The sequence below is a fragment of the Corvus hawaiiensis genome, chromosome 13, assembly GCF_020740725.1.
Source record: "Corvus hawaiiensis isolate bCorHaw1 chromosome 13, bCorHaw1.pri.cur, whole genome shotgun sequence".
Taxonomy (NCBI): Eukaryota; Metazoa; Chordata; class Aves; order Passeriformes; family Corvidae; genus Corvus; species Corvus hawaiiensis.
In genome coordinates this window covers 16119976-16146352 of record NC_063225.1, presented here as the reverse complement: position 1 = coordinate 16146352, position 26377 = coordinate 16119976, and the positions used below count along the sequence as shown (strand labels likewise).

Below are 26377 nucleotides of genomic sequence, written 5' to 3'. Positions count from 1 at the left end.
CAGTTGTCTCTACCTGTCATTCCTTCAACAAAGGAAATCAAATCATCTGGCATTAGCTGCATTCATTGCTCAGTCAGGAAAGAGTGAGAATATTTCTGGATGGATAAAAACAAGATAGTGGAGAGACATGAGTGTTACACCGGAGGGAATTAGAATCATGTAGTGTTGTACATATGAACAAGAGGGAGCAAATATCATCTCTCTGAGTTCCTCTAAAAACCCTCAGATAAGCTTTTAGTTTGTGTTCCTAAACACTTGCAGAAGTCCTAGATTCTTTGTGTTGGGACTTTGTTTTGATTTTTCTTTATAGGAATTAAAAATATTATGATGCTATTAGGGCTTTTCAGCAATTTTCTATTTGAATATAACATTAAAAATAGAGACCTCACCACAACAACTTCACTGAAACAGTTTTGCCTGTTAGAGAACCCAAACTATTTTCCATCTTGCCTTCTTCCGTTAGCCATTCAGGTGTCTTTGTTGAAGCCAGTGCTTCATGTAAATAGCAAAGCTCTAGTTCTTTAAATTAAAATTAGTGTCAGTAAAATTTCTTGTGGCTTAAAGGAAAACAATAACCCTAAACATCAGTGGTCCTGGCATGGGAATATGAGCTCTTACTGCACTGTTCCCTCCTGTGTGCCCAAATCAAACAGAGGTTGAAGGAATTCAAAGTCAGTCTTGCAAGGCCCAGAAGTGCTCAGGTGGTGCCATGCTATTTATCCTGTATCTCCTTTAATATGAACATTTCCAGCATTTGGGAATGCTGAGAAATGTCAGTGACCTGCTGAGGGATCCAGCTGTGCCCAGGCCCACAGAGCTCGTCTTGGCATTGCAGCATTTCTGCCTTGTGTGTTTGAGGTGTTGCTCATACTTTACTTTTAATTAATACTTTGGTGGCCATGTTCGTTTCTACTCCACCCTTCACACCCACAGACTTCAAAAGATTTGTACCAGTATAACCTCAGTATTTATTTTATTACCAGTGTGATTTCCTAAGGAAACAAGGCTTGGAGAGGTTGTTTGTGTTTGTCTGGTTTTCAGCTCATCACCCCAATCCTCCCCGTTTCCAAAACATTTCAGCCAAGCTTGAGAGCGTCAGTGGTTCCAAAGATGTGAAAATTGAAAATGCCAGAAAGTTCCCCATCTGATACCCCCCTGAGGGACAACTTGCAGCTGAGCTCAGCTGTAGGCAGGAGAATCTGTAATGGAGAGGAAGATGCAAAGAATATCCCATGTGCTGGGAAGGCTTCTGCTGGAATTTCAACCTTACTGGACCCCAGAAAAATCCCACCATGAGACACAAATCTCTTTTGTTAGTTTTTCACTGGAGCTGTCTGTTGCCAGGTCTGTCACTGCAGTCTCCAGTGGGGCCTGCTCAGAATGCCTTTATGGTGGGGACTGTGTATGGAATAAACACACCTTCACACAAGGAATGGGCAGGCTCTTGATCGAACACTTACTGTGTGTTCCAGAATCGCCTCAGATATCTCCCAATCACCCATCATCCCCAGAAGCACACAGGGGTTCAGTATTTCAGGGTGAGTGGACAGATGGTCACTTCACAGAGTACATGAATGGGGTGGGCAGAGCTGTGCTGCCACCAGTGCTCAGTTCAGTCAACTGCAGCGTTTGGAAGCTGCAGGTGTTCGGAGGCGAGTAATTTGCAGCCAGCTCAAATTACTTAGGGTACATGACAGAGCAAATTATTTAGGTAATGAAGCTGAAAATGCAGGAAGATTAGAATATTATATAGTAAAATGATTCCATGTTAATTCAGTTTGTGATCAGATATCATGTTGCTTTAAATACCACATTACATGCAGTACCTTTGTTTGTGTCAATGAATATGTATGAATATGTCACTGAATATGTATGCCTCCTAATTTAATATACTTACAAACAGCACTGGCAGGGATGTCTGGCACAAACTACATCCCTCTAGAAGCAGGTTGGCCCAATTTGTGCGTGGATCATGTTCATTTCAGAGCCCTTCTGAATTAGCTGCACAGTCGTGCACACCCAGTGAGGTGGGCACAGGTGAGCCACATCCAGGGAAAGGGGTGGGAGGGGTTGCTGCAGCCAGGGAAGGGATTCCTCCTTAAGCAGTGCCCTGAGCCCCAGGAGGTCCCAGCTGCAGCCCTGCCTGCTGTCCGTACCCCTGTGGAGCCTAAGTGCAGGTCCTCAGCTCCTTGGCAGCTGTGGGTCAGTGAGGGATGCTTTCCCCGGAAAGCCATGCAGCCAAGAAGGATGCACAGTGCCCACAGAGGTTTTAAGGAGTAGAGACTGGTCTGGCAGACTCATCAGTATCTGCTGAAGTCCATCCATACTGAGTGGAAAAGCGTATACCTGGAATTTCTGGGTATTCTGCCTCAGGAGCTGTGACTGGGAGCTCCTTAGATGTGCTTGTGTCTCACTGGTGCCAGCAAACACAGGCAGTTGGGACCCCGCACACCCTGGGAGAAGAGAGCACCTCCTACACAGCTTTTCCTTTCCAGAAAATGCTGATTTTTTTTAGTTCAGAAATAGTAAGAGACAGTAGGATTTACCTGACTTTCACCTTCTAAAAGTTAGGCTTGTAATTAAGGTATCATTAAATTCCTTCACTGCTGAGTGAAGAGGAGGCATCTCCACTCAGGGGTTCATGCTGTTTGTCTTGAATAAGATGAATCATGCCCTTTTTCCTCCTTGCTTTCTCTTTCTTCCTTCCTTTTCTCTCTTCCTCCCTTCACTCTAGAGCAGACAAGACAATTAACTTCATTCATTACCCAACTTTCTAGATCACTCAGGTTAGCTGGGTGGATCCCCCAAAAGACAGGAACGGGACCAATTTTTGCATCCACTGAAGAGCCCTTCCCAGGATACCAAATCTGAGGTCTCCTACCTGTTGTGAATTGGGGAAAAATTGTTATTTGTATGCATGTACAATTCTAAAATAACAGTGTGAAAGTAGAAAGAGGAAAGGAAAAGAAAAATCCTTTTTCTACCCCAAGACAACTAATTCAGTAGAAACAAACATTTTATTCAGAAACATTAATGGGGAGGAGAAAGTTTCTGTCTTTGGAAAATAATTTTTTATTTTAAAAAGTGTGTTCTCCGAGGTGGACTGGTAACACACTTTCCTGGGCTGAGGTTCAGTGTGTTTCTGTTTAAGTGACAGACCTGGGGAGAAAGGTGACCTGTGCTTTGCTTGGCTGTACAGGCTCTTGACCTGATCTGAGTCTGCCTCATGAGTTAGAAAGAGAGAAATTAAAGATTACTATGAGCTTGTACAGTGCATTCCCTTACAGATAGAGAATTAGATTTTCTCCCTTCTCTACTGCACAAACTGGACAAGGAATAAAGCAACATTTCATTATGTGGGAATTAATAAAAAGGGAGAGGCTGTCTAGAGGGTTTGGTTGGGGGAGGGAGCTTGAAAAAGGCAGGCAAACCCAGTGAAACTGTTCCAGGTTTGGGAATAAACTCCCCTAGAGCAGGAGGGAATAAGGGCATATTCTTCTGTTGCAGGTGCCAGCAGAAGATGTCATTGAGTGCTCTCACTGGCTGGCTGGTACGCATGTTCCCTAGGAATTAGGTGGAGGCGATGGTGTTATTTAAGCATACCAGAGCTACTTCAGACAGTTGCCATGTGAAGACGCAAAGGAAGATGAAGGAAGAAAAAATGTTCAGGGGGAAAAACACTGGCTTTTTTCCCTGTAATACTTGGGCTCAAGTTCCTGTTCTGTCTGATTTTGAGCAGATCAGAGTCCACACGCCTTTTTCTGGAAGCTCATCTGACATTACAGCAGGAGGACGGTTACCAGACAGTCTGGTGATAGGAACAGCTGCAAGTGAAGGCACATTAACTGAGGGGTGTTAGTGGATGGCAGAGGCCCTTTGCTGTGGAGATGAGCGTGTTTGACATCAGTTTGTAGGGATTGCTGCCTCCAGCCCCGGGAAGGTCCCTTCTTTCTCTCAGGAGTCCTTTCTGTAGCAACTTGTTTGGTGGTGGGTCTTGGTGCTGGAGCTTGCATTTGTTGCACTTGGTGGTTTGTTTGGGCTTTTATTCCTCCTCTTTGCTGCCTTTGGCACAGAACAGCCTTGGTAGGATTTTGGAGCACTGTTATTTCAGGGTGTGAAAGAGTCTTAGGCCTTTAATCTGGGAGTACAAACTACATCTGTCACCTGGGTATCTGTGGCGGTTCCTAAGCAACCACAAGAGTTTATTTTTTTCTGCAATTCATATTTAAGAAATAATTTGCTCATGCATGAACCAGCCTGAATCAGCCTGAGCACCACCCCAGGAGACAGAAAGTGTAAACTGTAATTTAGGCTAATTCTAGTCTAAAGCATGAATTAGAGTATTTTATGTAATCTTGAAAAATATACCATATAAATAAATGTAAGCAGAGAACAGGTACAATTAATTTGAGCACAGTAGGAAGCTTTAAGTAACTCTGGGAATGTGAGAAACCAAGTCAGAACATATTCTTGACATGTAAAAATATTTCCCACCTGCCTTGTTTGCATAAGAACAAGGTTTTAGCAAGTACATATTTGCATGTCAAAGTTAAAAGTGGGGAAAATATTTTCACCCTTGTAAGAAAAAATGCATAATCTTGGCACAGGCAATTTGCATTTAGTAAGTTTAAAGTATCTTAAGTCCTTTCATGCTATATGGGAAGTGTGTGAACGTGCGACAGGGGTTCCATTTCAATGAGTTGATTTGCAAAGGTACCACGTGGAGCAGTAATTGATCTGATCTCTCTGTGCATTAATTTGTACTACAATTGGTTGTGGCAGTCCCCAGCGATTTGTGCATCTGAGATTCATCCCATTGTCCTGCATCTCAGAGTGCAGCAGTAAGTTGGAGTTTTAAATGCTGTGTGCCTAATTGAAAGTAAGTACCTTGAAGATGTAAATTTGGGGAAATCAGGAATTCTGAAACTATACCTGATTTGGTGCCGGCGCTCATAAAAATGATGTTAGGGAAATGCTGGTACAGCTGGAGCCTGTGAATCTGTGGAGATTCTCTTACACCAGTAAAGCACCCTGGAAAATGCATTTGGGACTAATTATGGCACCTTTTAGACTATTACTAACCTAGCTTTAGGCCATCACTTTGAAGGCATGTTACATTCCTTCAGAAACACTCTGCAAATGTCCTGTTGCTTAAGAAATAGGGATTGCATAGACAGGCTTCATGGGTGATTTAACTAACGTACTGGAGATTGTAGATAAACTAGATCCAATTATATCATACCTATTCAAAATAAGGCAGTAATTATGTATATAAAAGTGAAATGTAAAAAATACATTGCCATGTAGCTGTGGAGATAAGCCTTGTCACTACCCTGTCCAAGGAGCTGCAGAAGGCTGCTGATTCACTGCAGCAGAGGAGAAAAATAATCATATGTTGAAAAGGCGCAACTGGGATTTGGGAGAGCTGTTCTGGAATTTGCCCACAGGATTGCTCTGTGAATTTGAACTGCACATGATACAAATCCTGAGTTTCTGTGAATTTCGGTCTGTTCTCCAATTTGTTGATGTGAAGGGGGGCTTATGCCACCCTTCTGCTGCAAGCTCACAAACATGAGGCTTTAGTAATAATTCATGGAGCACATTAATGAAACGGCACACGTATTATTTTTCCCTTTTATTAGTTCACTTCCTGCTCCATTGTGTTTAATGTGTTAGCTGAAAGCAAAGTGAAATTAAAAACCATTTTTGGGGAAGAAGCATTTCCTTCCTTAAGTGTCCTAAACAGACCTTTTAATTTCAGCCTTTTATTTTATCGCTGCAAGGATGGTGGGGATTAAAGGTCAAGGATACCAAGGTTGTTATGATGGAAGCAGATGCAAGTGGTGTCCTGCTGTATGGGAATACTTAGAAAGCTGCTGATACAGAACTGCCTGGCAAAAGCCCTGTAGTCCATAGCTGTTGGGCACTGCCTTCCCCAGCAGAGCATTTTAGCTGCTCTTAGGTTCCTGGGAGCAAACAGGTCCCATTTGGGTGCTGCTCAGCTGCCCCATTTGATGTACCTGGAGAATATTTTGAAGTGATATTTTAGCACAGTGGGTGCTGTGCTACAAGTCTTCTGGCTTCTGCTTGATAGTTATCTTATGCTTTGGGCCACATCCTGAGCTCTGTTGGGCTGCAATGAAATGGAGCACACAGCAGCACTGCAAGATGATTCTTGAGTAATAATAAGCATCCGGTTAGGGATTTAATGGCATGCAAAATGCAATGTTTTTAGAGTGGACATGACTTTCTGAGAACAGAGTACAACTGAAGTTAAGCTAATGCATTGTAAGACAGTAGTATTAGATGTGATTTTGTGTGTTGTCACAGACTGGATAGCTGTAAATTGGATGAAAGAGGAGCTCTCAGTCGGGCAGCTTGTGAATGGATTTGAGCTCCTCAAGGAGGTGAACAGCACTTATTAATGTATCACAGTTACAGACACAGAAAGAGTTGCACTTGTACTGTTCCAACTAAGCCGCTGCCGGAAAACTGGTGCAGTTTCACCCTAACACACGGCAGCAGAGCAAGGGCTTTGCTGGGATTTCAGTCAGCTACCTGTGTGTGATCTGTGTTTGTGAGCACAGCCAAGCACACGTGAAATGTGCCCTGCTGGTGTTTGATCACTAAAGCAGTGCCTGAGCACGGTCTGTCCAAATTTGCCAGCAAAATGACTGCAGCCTTGCACTCCAAAAGGAGTTGAGAGGTGTCCCTGAGCATGCAGGAGTCCCTTCTTGAACCCATGTATTCAGATGGGAAGGTGCTTGACTTAGAGGTAGTCACACACTGAACTGAATTCAGTAGGTAGGTCAGGGCTTTCATGCCTTATAACTGTACGGCATTTTCCAGACTCTGCCAGCTCCTTTGGTTTCAGTAAACTGAGTGCTTCTGTATTTTCCTGCCTTGTTTGTTCTGTGGTAGGTAATACACAAATATGTACTGATAAATTCCCTTTTGATTCAGATACATAAGTTTTGGGTTTCCCATGCAGAATGGAGTTGCTCTTTGTCTTGTAACTTCTCGTTAGGGCTGGCCAGTCGTGTGTGCTGGGCGGATGCTGGTGGCTCTGGTAAGGGTGGTGTGTTCGCTTCCAGGCAGGGCAAGCTTTACAATTACCTGCTATGGTCTCACATGAATACAGTTGGAAGAAACCTTTCTTGTGTCATCTTAGCTCTTTGGCCAAAATGTGAACTCTCTTATTCTTTTTGGCTTTGAAATGCTGATTGTAGCCTTCTTGTGGGTTCTTAAACACCTTCTCAAATGACCCATTTTAATAACCCAAAAGCTATTATATAACGAGCAGCCATAATTTAGTCCAAAGCTCTAGGGGATCCTTGCAGTTCAGCAATGAATAGTTAATGCAGTATAATGTTTAGCAGGTTATTAGTTTTCACTGTACAAATGCTGATCAGGGAATGCTTTTATAAGGTGTTTAAAAGAAAATGTAATTAACTGGTTGCGTGCTTCTGTTGCAGCTCAAATTGAAATTATTCCATGCAAGATCTGTGGAGACAAATCATCAGGAATCCATTATGGTGTCATTACATGTGAAGGCTGCAAGGTAAGCTTCTGAAATATTAGGTCTGAAAAAAAGCATTTAGCCTTTTGATAGTGATTATTTTCCCTCTTTTTTAAAGGACAAGCACTGTACCTAAGTTGAATATAAAATCGTTGGGGATTCTGAAGTACTGGTTTTATTTGGGCTTTAAATAGGACATTTCTGTGACACACACAGTTACAGTGCTGCAGATTTTAGGACAATCCTCAAAATCACACAGTTGTGCTGGGTATGCTGTAAATTGTCTCTCTCTGCATAAGCAGAAGAGGTACAGAGAGATGATCTGCTTCAAGCACACCACCAAGAACCTGTTCAGTGCATTCAGCCGAGGGAGGGTGAGTCTGGCTTTCTTGAATCTCCCTGTCTCGTTTTACTCTGTAAATTGCTATGAAGCTCTGTCAAAATAGGTGGGAGATGTCCTCTCTGTTTTCTTTTTCACTCTGCTACAGTTACAAATCTATTCTGTTTGGCAGGGGAGATGGTGTTTCACAGTAGCACATGCTCCTGGTGTTCAGCATGCTTGGGTCTTGCTGGGAGCATTACCTGTTCCTTGTAGTGCAATCACTGCTGTGTAAGGTTTAGGCTTTGAATTTTTTCCTGGAATTGTACCTTTGGTAAATCTAATGAAAAAGAATTGCACTAGAAGCATTAATATTTTGTCCAGGGTGTCTGTCACAACCAGGAATTAAACTGGACAGTGCCAGCACCAGGCAGAAGTGAAGCTGATCACTCCTTTTGATCCCTAGTGCAGAATTACGGCGCTGGCTTGAGGTGACACAGTGTGCACAGCCATACTCTGGCTTGTTGCTCTCTTCATGTATGTATGTTGCACTCCCATGCTGATAGGTTTTCTCCTGTTAATCTATACTTGAGGTGTGAAAAATTGATGTTTATGATAGTTTTTAGTCTGCTCTCTTGACCTGCTTGATACTACAACCCACCTTCAAAAAGTAACTTCCTTGCATTCACATAACAAAGTTTTCTTTTGTATTTTTCCAAGGAAGATTTTTGTGTTTTCATTAACACATCCTCTCAGACTTGTGGAAGTATTGATAACAAGGAGGGAAAAAAAAAGTAAGAATCTTGGAATTATATGGGAACAGCACCTTCTGCCCTTTGTGACTGCTGTTGCTATGGAAAATGCAAGAAATGCACTAAAAATGCATTGATAACAAAGTGGTGGCCTTTTCCAGCTTTATGTGGTTAAGCAGCCTGTATCCAATTTCAGCTGTGGGAAGTGCAGACATTTGCAGTGAGAATTCTGCTGTTTGACTGTTTAGTCAAGGATCAAGTTGTGTTCAAGGTCTGAGACCTCTTTAATCTTTAAATGGTTTGGGACCAGAGTACCTGCGAGAGAGATCCGTGACATCCAACCCTGAGTGCAGACACAGCGGGGTTAATGTGGTGCTGATGCTAGGCTGGGCCTCCCCACATGGGTCTTCTCCAAGAGCAAGAGCCCAAGGACAGAGAAGCTGCCAGCTGTGTTTTCCTTCCTTCATCTTCATGCACTTAGTGAAAAATGCATGTGCAGTATACTATGTTTTAGAACAAATGATTTTCCTTCAAATGCTGTATAAGTTGAGTTCACTTGGAGCTCTGTGCAATTCTCTGCTTCTGAGAATTCCACCAGAATGGTCAGCTGGTGGGAAGGGCAGAAGGGATGCTCGGCACAGTGAAACCCATTTGAATCTTGAAGGCAGAGTGTGAGAAGTAAGACAGTGGCCCAGTAAATGATTTAGGCATTTTCTCTTCCTCTTGAAGGAGCACAGTAAAGTTTTATAGCCATACAATTTCAGGCAGAATTTTAAAGCCAATTAATATCAACTTAGTTAACCAAGTTATTTTCCTTTGAGAAGCTCACTCCTAAAGAAACTCAGTCTTCTTTAATGCTAGAGCCCAGATGACCTGCAAGTGACAGACTGGAGCAGTGCTTGTGGGCACAAGTCACAGGAAGAGCGTGCATGATTGTGACCTAGACAGCATTTAAAATGCCCTCCTGTGGCTGATGGATTCTCTTTGTGCTACGCTCTTCCACAGTAATGTCAACAGAGTCTCACCCAACAGAACTATTTTGGCTGGCGAAAAGGTTGGCATAGCTTGGCTTCTGCCAAAGCATCCAGGTGTGGATTGGTGTGGGTTTCTTTTCCCAGCTTTTCTGTGGCTACGACTGCTGCAGGTTTGAGCATGCTTACATTGCACTTCATGTTATGCTAAACCTTCCTTTGTAAAATCTCCTTGGCTACAAAGACCTCGTTCCCAGTCCTGTGCCTTGGCTCCTGCAGCCGATGTCCTGCACAGTCGCAGAGAAGCCAGTGAGGTTCTGCACAGGTGCCACAAACCCATTCGTGTGCATCAGATGGCGGGACCAAGGCCGTGGCTGTCAGAAGGGAACAGCTGTGCTGCTGCCCTCAAGCCAAGCTGTCAGGAATGATCTACAAGCAGCAACAGCAGCAGCAAAGTCGGGTGTTTTCAGCTTGGACTGGTTTCACTCCACTTTGGCGTGAACTTTAATGTTACTTAATCGTAATGTTAACTTAAATGTTACTCTCTAAATACTGATAACCAGCAGAAATATAATTTATTCAAAACGTAAAGTGAAGTTTTAGTTGCAAAGACCTACTGTGCAGTTCTAGTGTGTATCACAGATGAAATCACAGACCAGCTCTTGACAAATTGACTTTTGCTGAGCCCGTTGCTCTTCTGCAGCTTTGCAACCCTTGCATTTCACAGAGTTGAAAGTGTTCTGGCCAGGTTTTGTTGTTATATTGCATTTCACATAACTAGACTTGAAGATTTGTAATGAAACCCATTAGTGTTTCTTGGGAAGTTTTCATTTCCTACCTTGCTATGATGTTGCTGTTTTTATGAAGTTAGTGGCAGTGTTCTGCACAGGCCTTGAGTACTCCCAACCCATCAGCCTATTTAGCTCAATCTGAATCTGCCTTTAAAAAAGTAAATTTAACATCCCCTCATCTTCTCCCCCTAAAGTGAAAATTTGAGGATTTTAGCCAGGTTGTATTTTACACTTTATCTAGGAGGGCTTCTGTGGCTTATTACAAATAAAATAAATTTTTAAAGAGAGGGTGGTTGTAGGAGTCCTACTGACAAAACTGCTCTATTTGTGTGGGGCACTTCACTCAACCCTTAGCTGTGGGAACCCTTTAACAACCTTTTATGCTGTAGGAGGGACCGTGCTGGGAAAGGAGAGTGGTTTGTACACATCCATGTTCTTTTCTCCTAGCTGAAAGTTGAACTCAGTTCCACATTGTCAATGAATTATGTAATTTAATTTGCAGATGCAGTTACTTGGTGTTGCTGTCAATAGCTCATGCCCAGCTGACACACCAATGCAGTAGTGATCCCTCTTGTTACCTGACTGCATGCAGCTGGTCTTACAAAACCATCCATGCAGGGCATTTCTGGGCATTTCAGACCTTTCATTTCAAAGGTTTGTCAGTACTGGCTTTTGCCTCGTGTCTTTTAAGACCTCAGATGATCTTGTTCATTGTGACTGCAAAGAACGTCCGGGTTCTTTACTTCAGGAAACAATACCTGGTGTTCTGTCCCTGCCCATCTTGCTTTTGTTCGTTGACAAACACAAGCTCACTCCTGTCTTTATTATCATGTAAAACTGAATGGTTTTGCTCTGTTTTCAGTGACACTATAACTTTGTTATCAAATATTTTATTAACACTGTTTAATAAACAATATTGTCAGAGCACTCTCCTCCCTTTACAACTAAGATACGTGCTGCTGGTTATAAAAGGGTTAAAAATCCGATTTGAATGTTTGCCTGTCTTTTGTATTACAGTGTATTTTTCTGATGTTACTTTAAAGAAAATTTGTGTTGGTTTGCTTTAGAAAACAGTAAAAGAATGACTCCCCCCAACTAATTGTTAATTGCTCAGAATATTGCAAAACTTAATGATACGTGGAAGTCTTTAAGTATTAGCTATAAATCATGGGATTATGAATAAGCCTTTGTTGTCACAGGCTTGCATACAGTCATTCCAAAACGTCTGCCATTAGGATGCACCAAGGCAGCTGTCAGCTGTTTTCTTGTAATTAAACAGCCAATGAGCAGCTAATTAAGACATATGTGTATACAGAAGTGGAAGTGGGTATGTTAATGAACTGTAGGAATCAATTCATTAAATGAAAATTTTTCAAAAGACCAAACATGAGCTCAGCGTTTCAGCCTGTGCACGGTGGAGAGGGGGCCTGTGTGGTGCCATTTGGGGCACAAGGGAAGCACAACTGGCTCAGGAGCCAGCTCAGACACCACCATCTCCAATGCTGAGCTGCTGAGCAGAGAAATCACTGAAACTATTAATAGACTTTGCAAAAACTGCTATTTACATTTCAAAGTCTTTTTTAACAAGTTGTTATTCAGACTGACTTGCAGATGAAAAGTTCTTGCACCCTTTTTTCCCCAAACCTGATTTCTTGGCAGCAAATGAAAACCCATAGACTGTGTTGTGTATAAATAGGAGTCTGAAACGCAGGGACCAATCTGTGGCTTGTAATGTGCTCTGCTCTTCTTCTGGCACCAAGTGGATCCATCTGCAGGAAAAGAGAACGTGCAGAGCTCAGTGGCTGGGGCTGGATCTTTGCGTTGACTTCAGGAGGGGCCGAGACTTGGCCCCGATGTGCCGTGGGCCAGAGTGGTTGGTCCAACACTGGGGCTCCCTTAGTGCAGCACCAGCTTTGTCTCTGTGCTTGATCAGGAGGGGTGGCTCTGCCTTGGCCCACTGGGTCACATGAAATAATGGCTGTAAACATGTATGCAATTAAAGCATGTGGCCTGGGCTAGCTTGCATAAGGCTTGAACGTATACACGTGTACCAAGCATGCATCCACCTCCTCCTTCCTGATGGAAAAATTATAGCCAGCTCCGTGCCTCTGGCAAAAGCTAGGGAATAGAACAATAGGATAGAGCATTTCTCCTTTTAATAAAGGAGGGAAAAAACCTAGAAAGAAACTGTAGGTACTTACAGAAGGCTCCTGTAATAGGAACTTCCCCACATGTCTTATATGTGAAAGCCCAAGGACCACCAAAAGCTTACAAAATTCACAAGTAAATGACAGTACCGTAGAACAAAAAATTCTCACATGACCTTTGTTGTCAATTCACTCCCAAATCTCAGATACCCGTGTTTCTGAGCTCTGGACAAGTTTAGATTAGTTTTTGAAGTTTGTGGGAAGGTTTTTTTGTTTCTTTAGCTACTACTGATGTTTTCTTTGGCCTGTTTTTAAAAGCACTCTACTGTATCTCTGGTTTGTAAAGTGCAAGTGCTTTTAAAGGCCTGGGTTCAGGCAGTTCTGCTCTACTGAAAAATCTAGCTTCAAGCTGTAACTTAGCTGATATATTGTACACTAAAATGTATTGAGCAGCTGTGTCTCTAGGGAAAATCTGGAAAAGGAAAAGGGCCAGTATTTTCTCCATTATAATACTAAAAATAATCCTCATCTTGACAAGGCTATTCTTAATAAAAGGCTGCTCTTAATAAAATACACCAAACTGGCAATTCAGAATCAGTATATACCTCAGCTAAAGGGGAAAACATATGGATCCTTGAGGTTATTGGGACACATTAGTTTCACATATTGATTAGGCTGACTTTCAGAATTGCAGAGTGGTAGAGGGTTTCATGCAGTTCATGTGTGAGAATGTCATTCAGTGTAACTAGGGAAGTGTTTGGAGAACTGAAATTTTCAGGGGCTGTTGCAGAACGCCTACCAGTCACTGGTCAGCTCAGTCCCTAATCCTGTTTTTCTGGTGAATGGCATTGCACTTGGAGTTTAGTAGTGAACCCACTTGTACTTGCACTGGAGTGACAGGCTCCACTGAAGGTGCTCCCAGAACTGGAAGTTAATCTATCTGTCTACCCAAGAGCTGGTTCCTCCAGAGAGATCAGTTGTGATGTTGGAATGGTAGGCATTTCCATGGTATTTCAGGTTTTCTTTAGGGTGAAATGCATTCAATTGGAGCTCAATATGTGCAATACTTTCAGTCTTAGTGAAATCATCTCACTATTGACAAACGTGAAAAAAATGGTTGAAAGTTCAGTCATATAGAAACAAAGACCAGAAAAAAAGGGGAAGAAATTATGTACAGGGAAACAGGATTAAAGACAGCATCTTCAGTTTCCTTACTTTTTTTTTTTTTCTGTTCCGTGTTTCCTTAGTAAAGCTTTAATAAAAGGGATGTAATCAACAAAGACTGGTGCCCTTCTGCTAAGATGGAGCAGGGGCTTTGTCTCAGTGTTTTGCCATGTTTCTGTCTGCAGCCACTTTGATATGAAGTACTTGACTACTTGAGACTTGTCATGCAGAAGTCCTTCCTTTATTTGCTTCACCAAGTATCTGTGCGTGTACTGAGGGACTCCAGCATGAAACCTTTGAGTAAATAACAAATTGGTAAAAGTCCAGCTTTAATTAAAAGGTGCCCAGCCTTTCCAAGGAACTATTTTCTTTGCAGCACTGTTAATTAATCCATTACGTGGCAACGTAAAACTAAAATAGTGTGCTCACTGCTCTCAGAGGCTTCTTTAGAATGACTACATCTTTGCAGAATCCTTGTGAAGTAGGTATTACACGCACAGCAGCATATGTTTGGGCAGTCTGTGGCAAAAGGATGAAATGGACTTCAAAGCAAACAGCTGCGTAGTGGTTAATGACATGCACCCTTCAGGAGGAGACAATAAAGTTGTAGGTGTGCAGAACCTTCCAGCTCCGGCTTTCTCTGGAGATGGGGTTACTCAGGAAAGAGATCGTACATAAAACATGTTTTAGCTTTCCCCCTCCTTAAGAATCTAAATCCTGCAGTTGAACAAAACCTGGGCTGTCAGCATCAAACTAACTCACACAATAGCAGCAATAGGTGACAGCAGCACCAGTGCAGTGACCATCCCTCTGTCCTGGGCACTAGTGAGGCACCTCAAGTGCTGTGTCCAGTTTTGGGCCCCTCAAGACAAGCAAGACATTAAGGGGCTGGAGTGTGCCCAGAAAAGGGCAGCAGAGCTGGGGAAGGGGCTGGAGCACAAGTCTGTTACTGGTTTTAAGTCTGGTAAGGAACAGCTGAAGGTGCTGAGGTTGTTTATCTGGAGAAGAGAAGGCTCAGGTGTGACCTTCTTGCTCTCTACAGCTCCCTGACAGGAAGATGGAGCCAGGTGGGGGTCAGGCTCTTCTGCCATGGAACCAGCAACAGGACAAAAGGAAATGGCTTCAAGGCTGTGGCAGGGGAAGTTTAGATTGGATATTAGGAAAGAATTCTTCACTGAAAGGGTGGGCAGGCATTGGAATAGGCTGTCCATGGAAATGGTGGAATCATTATCCCTGGAAGTGTTCAGAAAGGTGTGTGGACGTGGCACTTGGGGTTTAGTGGTGAACACAGTGGTGCTGGGATAATGGTTGGACTTCAGGATCTTAGAGATCTTCTCCAATCTTCATGATTCTATGAGTCTATAAAAAGCATGTTAAGAAATTGTTCTTTGTAGGAGAAACTGCTCAGCATCGTGCTGTGTGTTTTTAAACACATACACACACTGCCAAGGCTGAACATCAGAGCCTGCCACTGTCACTCCAGAGAGCAGAATAGGGTGGTAGCTGTTGAATCCTCTCTATTTTGGAGAACTATGCTGACCTGGGAAAGATAGGAAATCAAGGAAATCTAGGTCTATAATTAGTTTTATTTCATTTAGAAACAGCTGGTGTACCATATGTAATATGGAATCTGTAAAATCAGTGAATAAAAAGTGTAATTCCTTTATGTATTACAACACTTTTTAAATTAACTGTTTCTTGCTAGTTACTGTTTTTTGTTTGTTTCTAGGAGAGGAAAAAAAAACAACAACAAAACCCTCTTAACTTCCTTTAGTTGACTATAGAGCACTTGAACTTCATTTTCTGTTAGGTACGCTACCTTTCAGAGTCTTTATTTGCTCCATCAGTTAACAGCTTCTTGACTTGTATTTTGTAATTGCATCCCAGGGCTTTTTCAGAAGGAGTCAGCAGAGCAATGCCACATACTCATGTCCTCGACAGAAGAACTGTCTGATCGACCGGACCAGTCGGAACCGCTGCCAACACTGTCGCTTACAGAAATGCCTTGCTGTGGGGATGTCTCGGGATGGTAAGCTCTGCTAACTCGGGGCCTAGCTGCAAAAACTAACATAAGGTGTAGTAGGATGTATGGTAAACCAAAAAACATAGCATTTATATTCTAATTGTGCATTGGGCTGATAGTTGAGATCATCAAGTGAGTTTTAGATGTTGCTATATATTTTTCTATGTTATATGCTGTATGTTTTTAGATGTTGCTGTATATTCACATAAATATATATAAATCAGGGCATGTACAAAGTTCTTGGATTTATCTTTTTTCCTACTTATCTATTACAGTTCCCAATTAAGAGCTTTGTCTCTGGTCATTTCTTGAAGATGCAGTTTTTTGGTCTCATGTTAATACTTCCTCTATGTGTTCATTCCCACTTAAGTGACCTGTAGTTGCAAGTAGCACTGCCTGGTGCATGGGTACAGATCAGAACTGCATCACAGTATCGACAGAAGTTAAATATGTGTATAATGAATAAGGGAAAAAATGCAAAGAGAAAAATAATGCAGTGTTTTTTCAAGGATAGAATTCTGAAGAAAAGATGTTCCAGTGCTGTTAATATTAAGCTCAAAACTGCAGCTCGAGTAGTGACGAAAGCCCGCCTCTGCCAAATGGCTGCTTATGTAATTCAGTCAGAACTGGCTTTGCAGCTGAGACTTGCACGCCTCCCCCACAGATGGAATGGAGCTGCCACCACTTACCCATTTGAAGATCTGACTCAGTCTTTTCCCCTGCCACAGTGACAGCAGCGCTGCGTGTTCTACAAATACATACACATTACTCTAGGTACATGAGGCCCGATCAAGGAGATTGTTTCCAGATTACATTTACTTCTTGAATTACATTGTCTCTATTTTTTTTGTTGGTCATCAGACTAAAAACCTGAAACAGTTGATCATTTTATGACTAGTTCCTCCAAAGTGGTTGCTTTCCTGTAGAGAAAAGCAGAAGGCAGTAGTTGCCTTTCTAAAGGATGAGGCTTTTACAGCTGATACAGGTCCTTGAAATCACATGCTGCGTCCTTGGAAATTCCCTGGATGCTGCAAACCAGTTGCTGCTGGCTTACAGCTAATATTCCTTAAAGTCATAGTAATGTTGTGGAGATACACACATGCACTTGTGTCGCACACATGTAGGCTTAACAGTTATTAATCTACTAAACATTTTTGCTTGTCACAGTGGCACTGAAAGCAGGTTTGATGGTTCTTCTCACATGCTTTAGTCCCAATATCAGTAAAGCCTGCTATTGATACATTGAGATGGACCCAACATGTTGGCACCACGCTCTAGGTTCACTCTGCATTGTGAATGTTCAGCTGGTTGGAACTGGACAGTTGTCTCAGGCCACTGTGTTCTAGTTCAGCTTCTACTTTTCTAGGTAGGGTTTGAATGCTGAAGAGATGCATCTGTCAACCTCAACAGACATACAAGAGAAAATCTTTTCAGTACAGAAGTGGAAAGTTAATGAATTGAGCTAAACCAGTGACTTCTAATGGTCCATTTCAGTGGCATGTCAAGACAGTCTTTTAAAGAGCAGGTGCTGCAGCTGTGTACCTGTAACTGAGAAGTGGTTCTTAGGTCTGCCCATCCTGCACATTTGGGGTTTGGGCTGTGTCCTTCCATGTAGAGTTTAAAGACTCAAAACAATTAAAAGGCAGTGGTGGATGTGCAGAAATGTAATCTGTTGTGTGTCTGTATTTCAGCTGTAAAGTTTGGTCGAATGTCAAAAAAGCAGAGGGACAGCCTGTACGCCGAGGTGCAGAAACACCGAATGCAGCAGCAGCAGCGGGATCACCAGCAGCAGCCAGGAGAGGCAGAACCACTCACACCAACATACAATATCACCACCAATGGGTTAACAGAGCTACATGACGACCTCAGTAATTACATTGATGGGCATACCCCTGAAGGTAGCAAAGCAGACTCTGCAGTTAGCAGCTTCTACTTAGACATACAGCCTTCTCCAGATCAGTCGGGTCTTGATATTAATGGAATCAAACCAGAACCAATATGTGACTACACACCAGCATCGGGCTTCTTCCCTTATTGTTCTTTTACAAATGGGGAGACCTCTCCAACTGTGTCCATGGCAGAATTAGGTAATGAGAGAGAAAAGCTTCCATTGTAATTGTCTTAACAGTACCCTTTGGATTAAAGTGACACATGTAGCCAGGTGATAGCAAGAATGCTGCTTCAGTAGAGCTGTGGGCATGTATGGGCATTCTTGTGTGAAGTGCACAGTAAATACCCTGATCTCGGGGCACACGGGGAACTCCTTACTGCTCTGGACTAAAGCTCCCATGAGCCTGTAGTTGATCAGCTCTACCAGTGATGCTTTTGCTTTCAGTCCTTGTAATAGAACCCTTGGAATACTGATTAAGAAGCTAATTTTTAGTGCTGAGTAAGCAGATGGGGCATTTCTTTATTTGTAGATTATTTTTAACAATTTATCTCCTTTTTCATTATCTCAGTACTGTCATTCCCAACAAAAAGTGGTAAGACTGATTTTCTTCTGCTCTTTACCTGGGAAAACCACTGGGTTAATCTGAGGGCAGTTCTTGTCACTGGTTGAAGAGGATCTGGCCGCAGATACTGAAGGACATTTTTGAATGTAGCAAGTTTTGATAATTTCTCTAAGAGCCTTATAACAACCACATTAATTAGCACATTTTACTTTAAACTCTTCCCTTAATGATTACACTAGGGCTGAATTCCACAAGTATGACTTGTCAACAGCTGAGACTGGTGTTAGTGTGCTGTGTGAACTGGTTATAAACAAAGTGGAACAGGACATTAAAGAAGTGGTTTCATGATTCCATTACTTATGTAAGCAGCCAGGAATTTAGAACTGATTTTGCTTCCTAAAGCAACGTTTTTTCTAATTATTTTGTTATGAAAACCTAAAAATAGTTTGAAAAGTCAGGTATTCCAAATAAAAATTTTGTGTGGTTTATTTTATGTTTTTTTGAGAAATTTTGCAGAGACGAAGTCACAAGAAGCTTACTTTTTAACGTCCTTATGTTGCAGAATGCTGTCCTCTGCAATATAATTTGTCCTGATAGCCAAAATATTGTGTCTGGCTTCAGTTCAAATAATTTCAGATAGGTAAAAATCAGAAGAAAAAGTCAGGGCAAACGCACTGCTACCAGCTTTGTCTCAGTGGAATGATTGCTAATTTTCTCATGGAAGGTATTAAAAAGATCGACATTAAACCCACAGAAAAAAAAAAAAGGGGGTTTTCCTTTGTAGGCTGGGTATTGAGTTTGAAACAGTGGCCTAAACTAACTTTGTCTTGCTGCTTACCTTTATTTACATAGTGCTTCGTTTAAACCCTGCACAGCATGATTTGGGTGCCCAGCATTGACATTACTGAGCAATGTTTGAAGAATGTTTGTCTGCCAGACGAAGGTTTCAATTTAGAAAGGTGTGGCTGTTCAATGGAAGTATTTAGGTGTGTGCTGAAATACAGTCCTGAAGTGAGGCGGAGGTTTGTGAATAACATGGGAATATTTTGCCTCCTGTATCCTGCAAGGGCACAGGGATCATGCTGTCAGCTATTGCTACCAAGAACAAGTGTCTAAGTACACACTTCTGAAAAAACCCAACTGCTCTGAAATGCATTAAAGCTATGGTGACAAAGTATAAATTACCTTGTGTTTTACCTTACTGATTGCTCAGGTAGCACATATAATCTGATTTTACCTCAGCTATATGTTAAAGACTTTTCAGGTGATACCTTACATCAGATTACCAGTGCATTAACCGTGAATCTAAACAGACTGATTGGTCCAGCAGTTCAGTTTGTGAAGAGTTGGGTTTTATCATTACCAAACAAAGCCAATTTCGCAGAAGACCCAGTAATGCAGTCCCTCAGAATACCTCCATGTTGTAGTGACCACCATTCCTGTTTGGTCTGAGCCTTCATTTTCAGTGGCCTAACAAGCAAAGTTGTGTGAGACAAGTCCCCAGGCCTCTACTTGTCCCGTGCTAAAATAGGAGAACTGGCCCACCTGAATGGTCAGGGCAGGAAAGATAAAGTGGAACTCGGGTATCTAAATTCTATTCAGGCTTTTGAAAGTGGTCTTAAAGGTTTATGGAACCAAGTTTTCCTACTAAATGTAAATCTGCTTTACGGGTCTTTTAATCAAGTATAGCAGCAGAAAATAATTTTATTTGGAATTAAAACATTGTATGGAAATTTAAAATCATGTGCAGTAAACTAGGTGACTACTCTAAAGCTGAAGGGAAAAAACCCTTAGTGATTTTTTTTTTAGTGTGTTATCTTAATCATCTGGATTCTCTAATAGATGCATTTTCCTGATATTTTTTTAATTGTATGAGAGTAGGAAAAAAAAAAAAAAAAAGACACTTTTCCCTCCCAAGAAGCCTCATAGGACAAGAGTCCTGCTTGAGAGAGCGCTAGATAGGTGGTGACTGTATTTCTCTTTTGGAAAGCCTTGGCACTGGCAGCTCTGCCTGGCTGGCAGTGCCATTTTGTCCCCAGTCCCTGACAGCGTCCTGCGTTCAGCGCGGCCGTGTCCATGGACACTTGAGTGCCCTCACTCAGGGGTCCATCAGCCCGCTTCTTCCCTCAGTTTCCTGCGGCCGTACTCCATGGTGTATGTCCGAGCCCGGGTGTCCAGTGACGGACGTGCCGCTGAGGTTTCCGTGTCCCCCCTTGTCCCGCTCTGCCGCTATTCCCGAACTTTGGCTCACTGGCGCGCAGCGCTGCGCGTGCGCCGCGCGCCCTCTGCTGGCGGCTCCGGGCACGGCCGCGTCCTCCGGCCGGGCGTTAAATGGCTCTGCGTTCCCAAAGCCAGTTCCAAGGGGACGCGAGTTAAAGCAGTTTTCTCTCTCAGCTCACCCTCTCCCCTCCCCCTGTTGCATCTGAAATATATGAGCTTTTCTCGTGTCTGAAGGTATAGCTTTGCATTTTTAACGTGTGTCGCTTTCTGCTCTTTCTTTTAGAACATCTTGCACAGAATATTTCCAAGTCACACATGGAAACTTGCCAGTACTTGAGAGAGGAGTTACAGCAGATAACATGGCAAACTTTTCTGCAGGAAGAAATTGAGAACTATCAGAACAAGGTATAAAAGCATACCAAGCTATGGCATGGTTTCTTTCAAGCATGGTATTTCCATAACACACTGCAAAATTCACTTTTTCACCGCTTTCTCTTTACTATCAAGAATGTTTATTTCTGTGTGTTTAAAAAAAAAATACACTAGAATCAAAAGCAGCAAGATGGTCAGGATATCCTTTGCATTTGTCATTTTTACAGGTATAGGAAAAGGCCAACAAAAGCCAAAGCCACCGAGTTTTGTGATGTTACATGCTGTGTTTCATTTTGAGTTTATAAACAGAGCTCCATCAGATTTCCAGCCTTTGGGGTTCACTAACCCTGATTCATGCTCCAGTTGTCCCTCAGTGTTTGGGTTTTACCTGTGGAGTAGCAGCACAGTGCTGCCATGCCACCAGGGTATTGTAAGATCTAATCAATGTTATTTCCAACATGCCTTCCATCCACAAGCTACTACCAATTGGCTACTTTTGGAAAATGGCCTTGGGAAGCACTGCTGAAGCACACTGTTCTTTGAACATATTTTTCATTTCCACAGAAGAATATTTAACCTTTAGGAATATAATTTTTTTCTACTTTAGGTGATTTCATTCTGCATTATTATCAACATTGGAAAAACTCACTACTTGCATGCCTTCTTTATGTTGTTATCAAGGTGATTTTCACATATGAACATCTTTATGTGTATCCTTCTGAAGATGAGTTAGGTTGATAATTTACATTCAGTACAAAATAGAGAAGCTGATAAGAAAAATATGATCATGCCTTGCTGGTGTAAATTGGCATTTTATTTTCATGCAGTGAATAAAATGCCCACTGAAATGACCAGAATCATTACATTTTGACATTTTTGGCCTATGAAATAGAAATACTCCAACCTGGATCTCTTCTGATATGACTGAAGAAGTCTTCCATGGTTGCATTGTCACTTACCCACATGAGGCTCTGGCTTTGAGGTCAATTCCCCTTGTCTTTTAAGCAGACTGTAGCCAGGAGTGTTGGAGAAAATTTACTCCACTTTGTTGTTTGGTGTTTTTTAGCTCAGTTTTACTTTCTGACAATGAGGTTTCCAAAGCTTGGTTAGTAATTTTTGAATTTCTCTTCTCTCTCAAACAGCAAAGGGAGGTAATGTGGCAGTTATGCGCAGTCAAAATAACAGAAGCTATACAGTATGTAGTGGAATTTGCCAAACGCATTGATGGTTTTATGGAACTGTGTCAAAATGATCAAATTGTGCTTTTAAAAGCAGGTATGTGGGTCAGTTTTAAGGTCTGCTTCTATTAGTTTTGCCTAAGGAAGGTATTACATATAGTGGTTTCATACGCATATATTCATATGTAGTACAATGATCATTTAAAATTAAATAAGGGAAAACCTTGCAAATTGTCTGTCTTTGAAGTAATACCATCTTAGTTATTCTGGGGAGAAGGAGTTCAGGTCTACCTATTAAATTTTCATTATTGACAAAGGGAGTAATGAGTGTGTTAAGATGTAAAAGTTGGATTTTTTTTTTTTTTTTTTTTTTGATTGCTAATAGTGAATATTTCAAGGTAAAAATCCAGATTTTTTTTTTTCCTACAATATTTTTGCAAGATATTGTAGAAGTAATGCAGGTTGCAAATACTGGACCAAGTTGTTAAGGCTTTGCGAACATAAATTTAAATGAGCTGCTTTGGCTTCGGAGACTTCGTTACTCTAAAAACATTACTAGAGTTTATTAGCATTAACTAAGTTGCTTTAGCAAAAACTTGTTAAGGGGTTTATGGGAATCCTTTTAATTCTACCAGCAAACCAAACTATGCTCTGTTACACCACAGCAACTTACTACTCTACTCAATTGATAATGAATGCAGAGCATTATTTTTAAATCCTCACTTGCTCTTTGCAACTGAAGTCTCTCCTTCCGTAGTCAAACATACGTTGTTTCTGTTTTAGGGTCTTTAGAGGTTGTGTTCATCAGAATGTGCCGTGCCTTTGACTCCCAGAACAACACAGTCTACTTTGATGGCAAGTATGCTAGCCCAGAGGTTTTCAAGTCCTTAGGTAAGGAAATGTCGAGTGTTGTGTCTTAAAAAAAAAAAAAACAACAAAACCAAACCAAAGAAAACAAAAAAAACCAAACCAGAATAAAAATAATAAGGTGAAAAAGCAAGGGAAAACATCTGCTTTGAAAAATCAGTCTATAGTATTCAAATAAAAGAGTTCTGGAGCTCAAACTACTGTTTTGTAAGCTGTCATGCTGGCTCTGTTTGAAGCCAAGCTGATTTCAGGAGGTAAAAGTGCTTAACTCTCTGTAGTAAAGGACTGTTGGTGCTGAAGTTCAGCATTTTGATTAGGGTAGAGCAGTTTGGACTCACTTGTTGAGAAGCCAAGATTTCATATCTGATATAACACTTCATATATCCTGTTGGAAAAGGCAGCAGATTTTAAGCTTACTTTGGATATACTGATGTATAGTGACATATGCGTTACTGCTCTGAAGATGTTAATGGTGTTTTTAAATGTGCTAAGTCCAGTTATTTGCAGGTAAAATATTGTAAATAATTTTTTTAATTGAACTACATACAATTTTGAAATTTTTTCCCATGTATTTTTGCTGATCTTAAAAGGAGGTATTCACTGGGTCTAGATTTGGGCTGTAAAACATTTTGGAGGGCAGTGAAAATACATCAGTGGAGAATGCTGGACAGTTACTGAAGTATTCTCTGCCTTTCTAAAACACCTCAAGGTACAAGGTCAGAGTGCAAACAAGTCTGGGTTCTAGGGAAATATAACTTGGATCTGTTACCAGCTGTATCCAAAAGTTCAGGCTGGGGAGGCTGAGGAAAACCCTCTTCTCTCAGGTTGTGGTCCTCTTCAGAGCAGGGCTCACTTTAAAGACTGTGTACCTGCATGTGTGACAGCAGCAGTAACCCGAATAACACCTGTGTGAGCAAGAGAATGGATGGAAGGAGACGGAGTTCCTCTTCTGCATGAACCATGTTCAGTCAGACCTTGGCTTCTCCTTTTGCCTCCTGCATGTGCCTTGTGTGCCTCTCTCTCCCCCCATTCTGTGTGCTCAATAATCTTAAAATCAGAACTTAAGTCCACTCTTTGAGCCTTCAGTCCACACTGATGTGACAAAGTTCTATTTAGAAGAGAAACAAAGATAAACCAATTTTGAGCTTGAAAATAAATAGCTTGAGATTTATCCATATTTACCCCACAAGAACCCAATGTAGAAAAGATACAGTGTGCAAAACCTTCAGAATCTTGGCTGCCAAGATGTGGGAGCTGGGGACTTGTGGGAGTGGAGTAATACCCTCAAGGATGAGTGAGATCTCACTGCCATCACTTCACAGTCCTTAAGGAGACCATTCACCTATGAAGTGTTTTATAGCTATTTCTCGTCTCCATCAGAATAAATCAACAACTCTGTAGCTCTGAAGTAGTTTTAAACAATGTAACAAGAGCTGTACTTTTTTTGGCAGGTTGTGAAGACTTCATTAGCTTTGTGTTTGAATTTGGAAAAAGTTTATGTTCTATGCACCTGACAGAAGATGAGATCGCTTTGTTTTCTGCGTTTGTTTTAATGTCAGCAGGTAAGAGATGGTTTCCTCTAGGTTTATTTGGTAGAGGTTGTTTCTATTTTGAGGTCTTTTTAATGATAATGTTAAGATTATTGGACATTGTGGCAATGTCACCATCTTTTTTAGTGTCTCCTCACCAAAATTTTTATTTTAATAAACACATTTGAATTTAGGAACCAATTTGTTAAATTGGAAATCTTAATCTGAGCCCTTGTTCTCCACATTTTCACCTTGTTGAGGACTCAGCTTCTGTGCAAAGGTTTAAATACATTTGAGTGAGACCTGTGGGCCAATCCTGGTGAGACAGGCAGTTACTGAACTCCCACAGTCACCTTTCCATGTGTGGGAGCTTGCAGCTGCAGCACAAGAGAAAACCTCCAGCATTGCCATTTTAGTGTAGTACAAAGACACACAAGTAATTTAGGTATCTGTCCCCACTGTGTGACTGGGGACACTGAGAATTACGGTACCAAACATCCAAGTCATCCCAAGAGTCAGGCTGGGTCTGCCATGCCTGCAGCTAAATTAATAATCACAGGTTGATGTGCACAGGGTGCTCCAGGTCCTGGGAAGGCTTCTTAGGTGAGGAAGAACAAGATACTGGGGCAGAAAGTGAGTTTGTGCCTGGCCTGACACCCGAGGAAGCACACTGTGAGTTCAGACTGCAGCACAGTAGACTGAGGAGTGGTGATGGAAAAGTCTATTAGCAATGGTGGATTTATTGAGTCTATCACAAATATGTTCTCATGCTGTTGGCCAGACAGGAAGTGTGTTAGCCCTTTGTCTTAGCAAGCCACAGAACCCTACAGTTCTATCACACAGAGAATGTAGCAGCTAATACTACTTTTCTGTCAGGAAGTTTAGCTGCTTTTTTTTTTAACAGCCGAATCTTTGCATCTGATTTATCTGTAAGTCACTCTAAGTTCTGTAAGATCTGTAAGTTCTGTTGGTTTTCTCTAAATTCTGTAAGATCTCAGCAAGAAGATCCTCTCCAACTACTTGTTCATTATATGTTCTATTCATTTCCCAGTAAAAAGTTGCCAGCCTCATTTTGTAAACACCCTGCATCTTACAGATTTTTTTTAGGAAATGAATAATAGGATCTTAGTCAGATACATTGTAGTCTCCTAAATAAGGGCTTTATAAAAATAACTTTTAAGTGCATGTGATAAATGTATTTCAAAACCTATTAATTATGAAACCCATTTTCTATATGAAAGTATATAACAAGTGGAAGGAAGATTGCAAACAGGAAAAATGCATCTGTAACAGACTTAGTACCTCCTGGTGCGCTGTGAGCCATATGTGCATTACTAGAGGTTTTAACTCCATTTATATTCAGATCGCTCATGGCTTCAGGAGAAAGTAAAAATTGAAAAACTCCAACAGAAGATCCAGCTAGCACTTCAGCACGTCCTACAGAAGAACCACCGAGAAGATGGAATTCTAACAAAGGTAAGAATCATCGTGTGCCATGTCACAGGACTGTGAAAGAGTGGCTTCATCTGAACATTGCCCCGATTCTGGGGTAAAAGCTCATACACAGTTAATTTATTTATAAACCCAAAATTCTTTGTTCAAAATTGAGCTGCTCAGCTGAGACTATTTACTTAAACCTAGAAGAGGTGAAATGATGATGTTCTAGGAAACAAGGTTGATAATGGTCTGAAAGGGATTATTTTTATGTGGAACTTCATGAAAAGCGATGAAGGTTTTTATCATAGTTCTCCTATACAACACTCCTATTCACACAGAATAATACTATTTCAGTGCTACAACATGCATGCCTTAATCCTCGTGGAATCTCTGCCTGCCTGACAATTAAGTTGTTAAAACATGCGAGACACAAACGAAACTTTTTCAGTCTTCCATGAGGACTTCCCCACACAGCCTTTTTCTCAGTTCTTCCAAATACTGATGCCTAGGAAAAAGAGGCACTACCTACCGTTATACTAATCTGAAGTATCTTCTTGTAATTTCTCAGAAATGGGAAAGTGGTGTGATGTTACAAGAAGTAAATCTGAAGAACTGGGGAAAGATAGGCACTTCAC

General features: G+C 41.5%; 1 protein-coding gene across 5 annotated transcripts in view; it reads left to right on the top strand.

Annotated features, from left to right (window-relative positions):
- RORA (RAR related orphan receptor A) overlaps positions 1-26377 on the top strand; it is a 355306-nt gene that overhangs the window by 321603 nt on the left and 7326 nt on the right. For 4 of the 5 annotated variants that reach the window (XM_048318111.1, XM_048318110.1, XM_048318113.1 and 1 more), the window contains 8 exons: positions 7476-7561; positions 15551-15692; positions 17378-17773; positions 20643-20764; positions 21874-22006; positions 22693-22800; positions 24228-24338; positions 25669-25781. In XM_048318111.1, coding sequence (XP_048174068.1) covers positions 7476-7561; positions 15551-15692; positions 17378-17773; positions 20643-20764; positions 21874-22006; positions 22693-22800; positions 24228-24338; positions 25669-25781 — 1211 coding nt within the window. The remainder of the gene's footprint in view (positions 1-7475; positions 7562-15550; positions 15693-17377; positions 17774-20642; positions 20765-21873; positions 22007-22692; positions 22801-24227; positions 24339-25668; positions 25782-26377) is intronic. The other variant, XM_048318114.1, reaches the window with a different exon arrangement.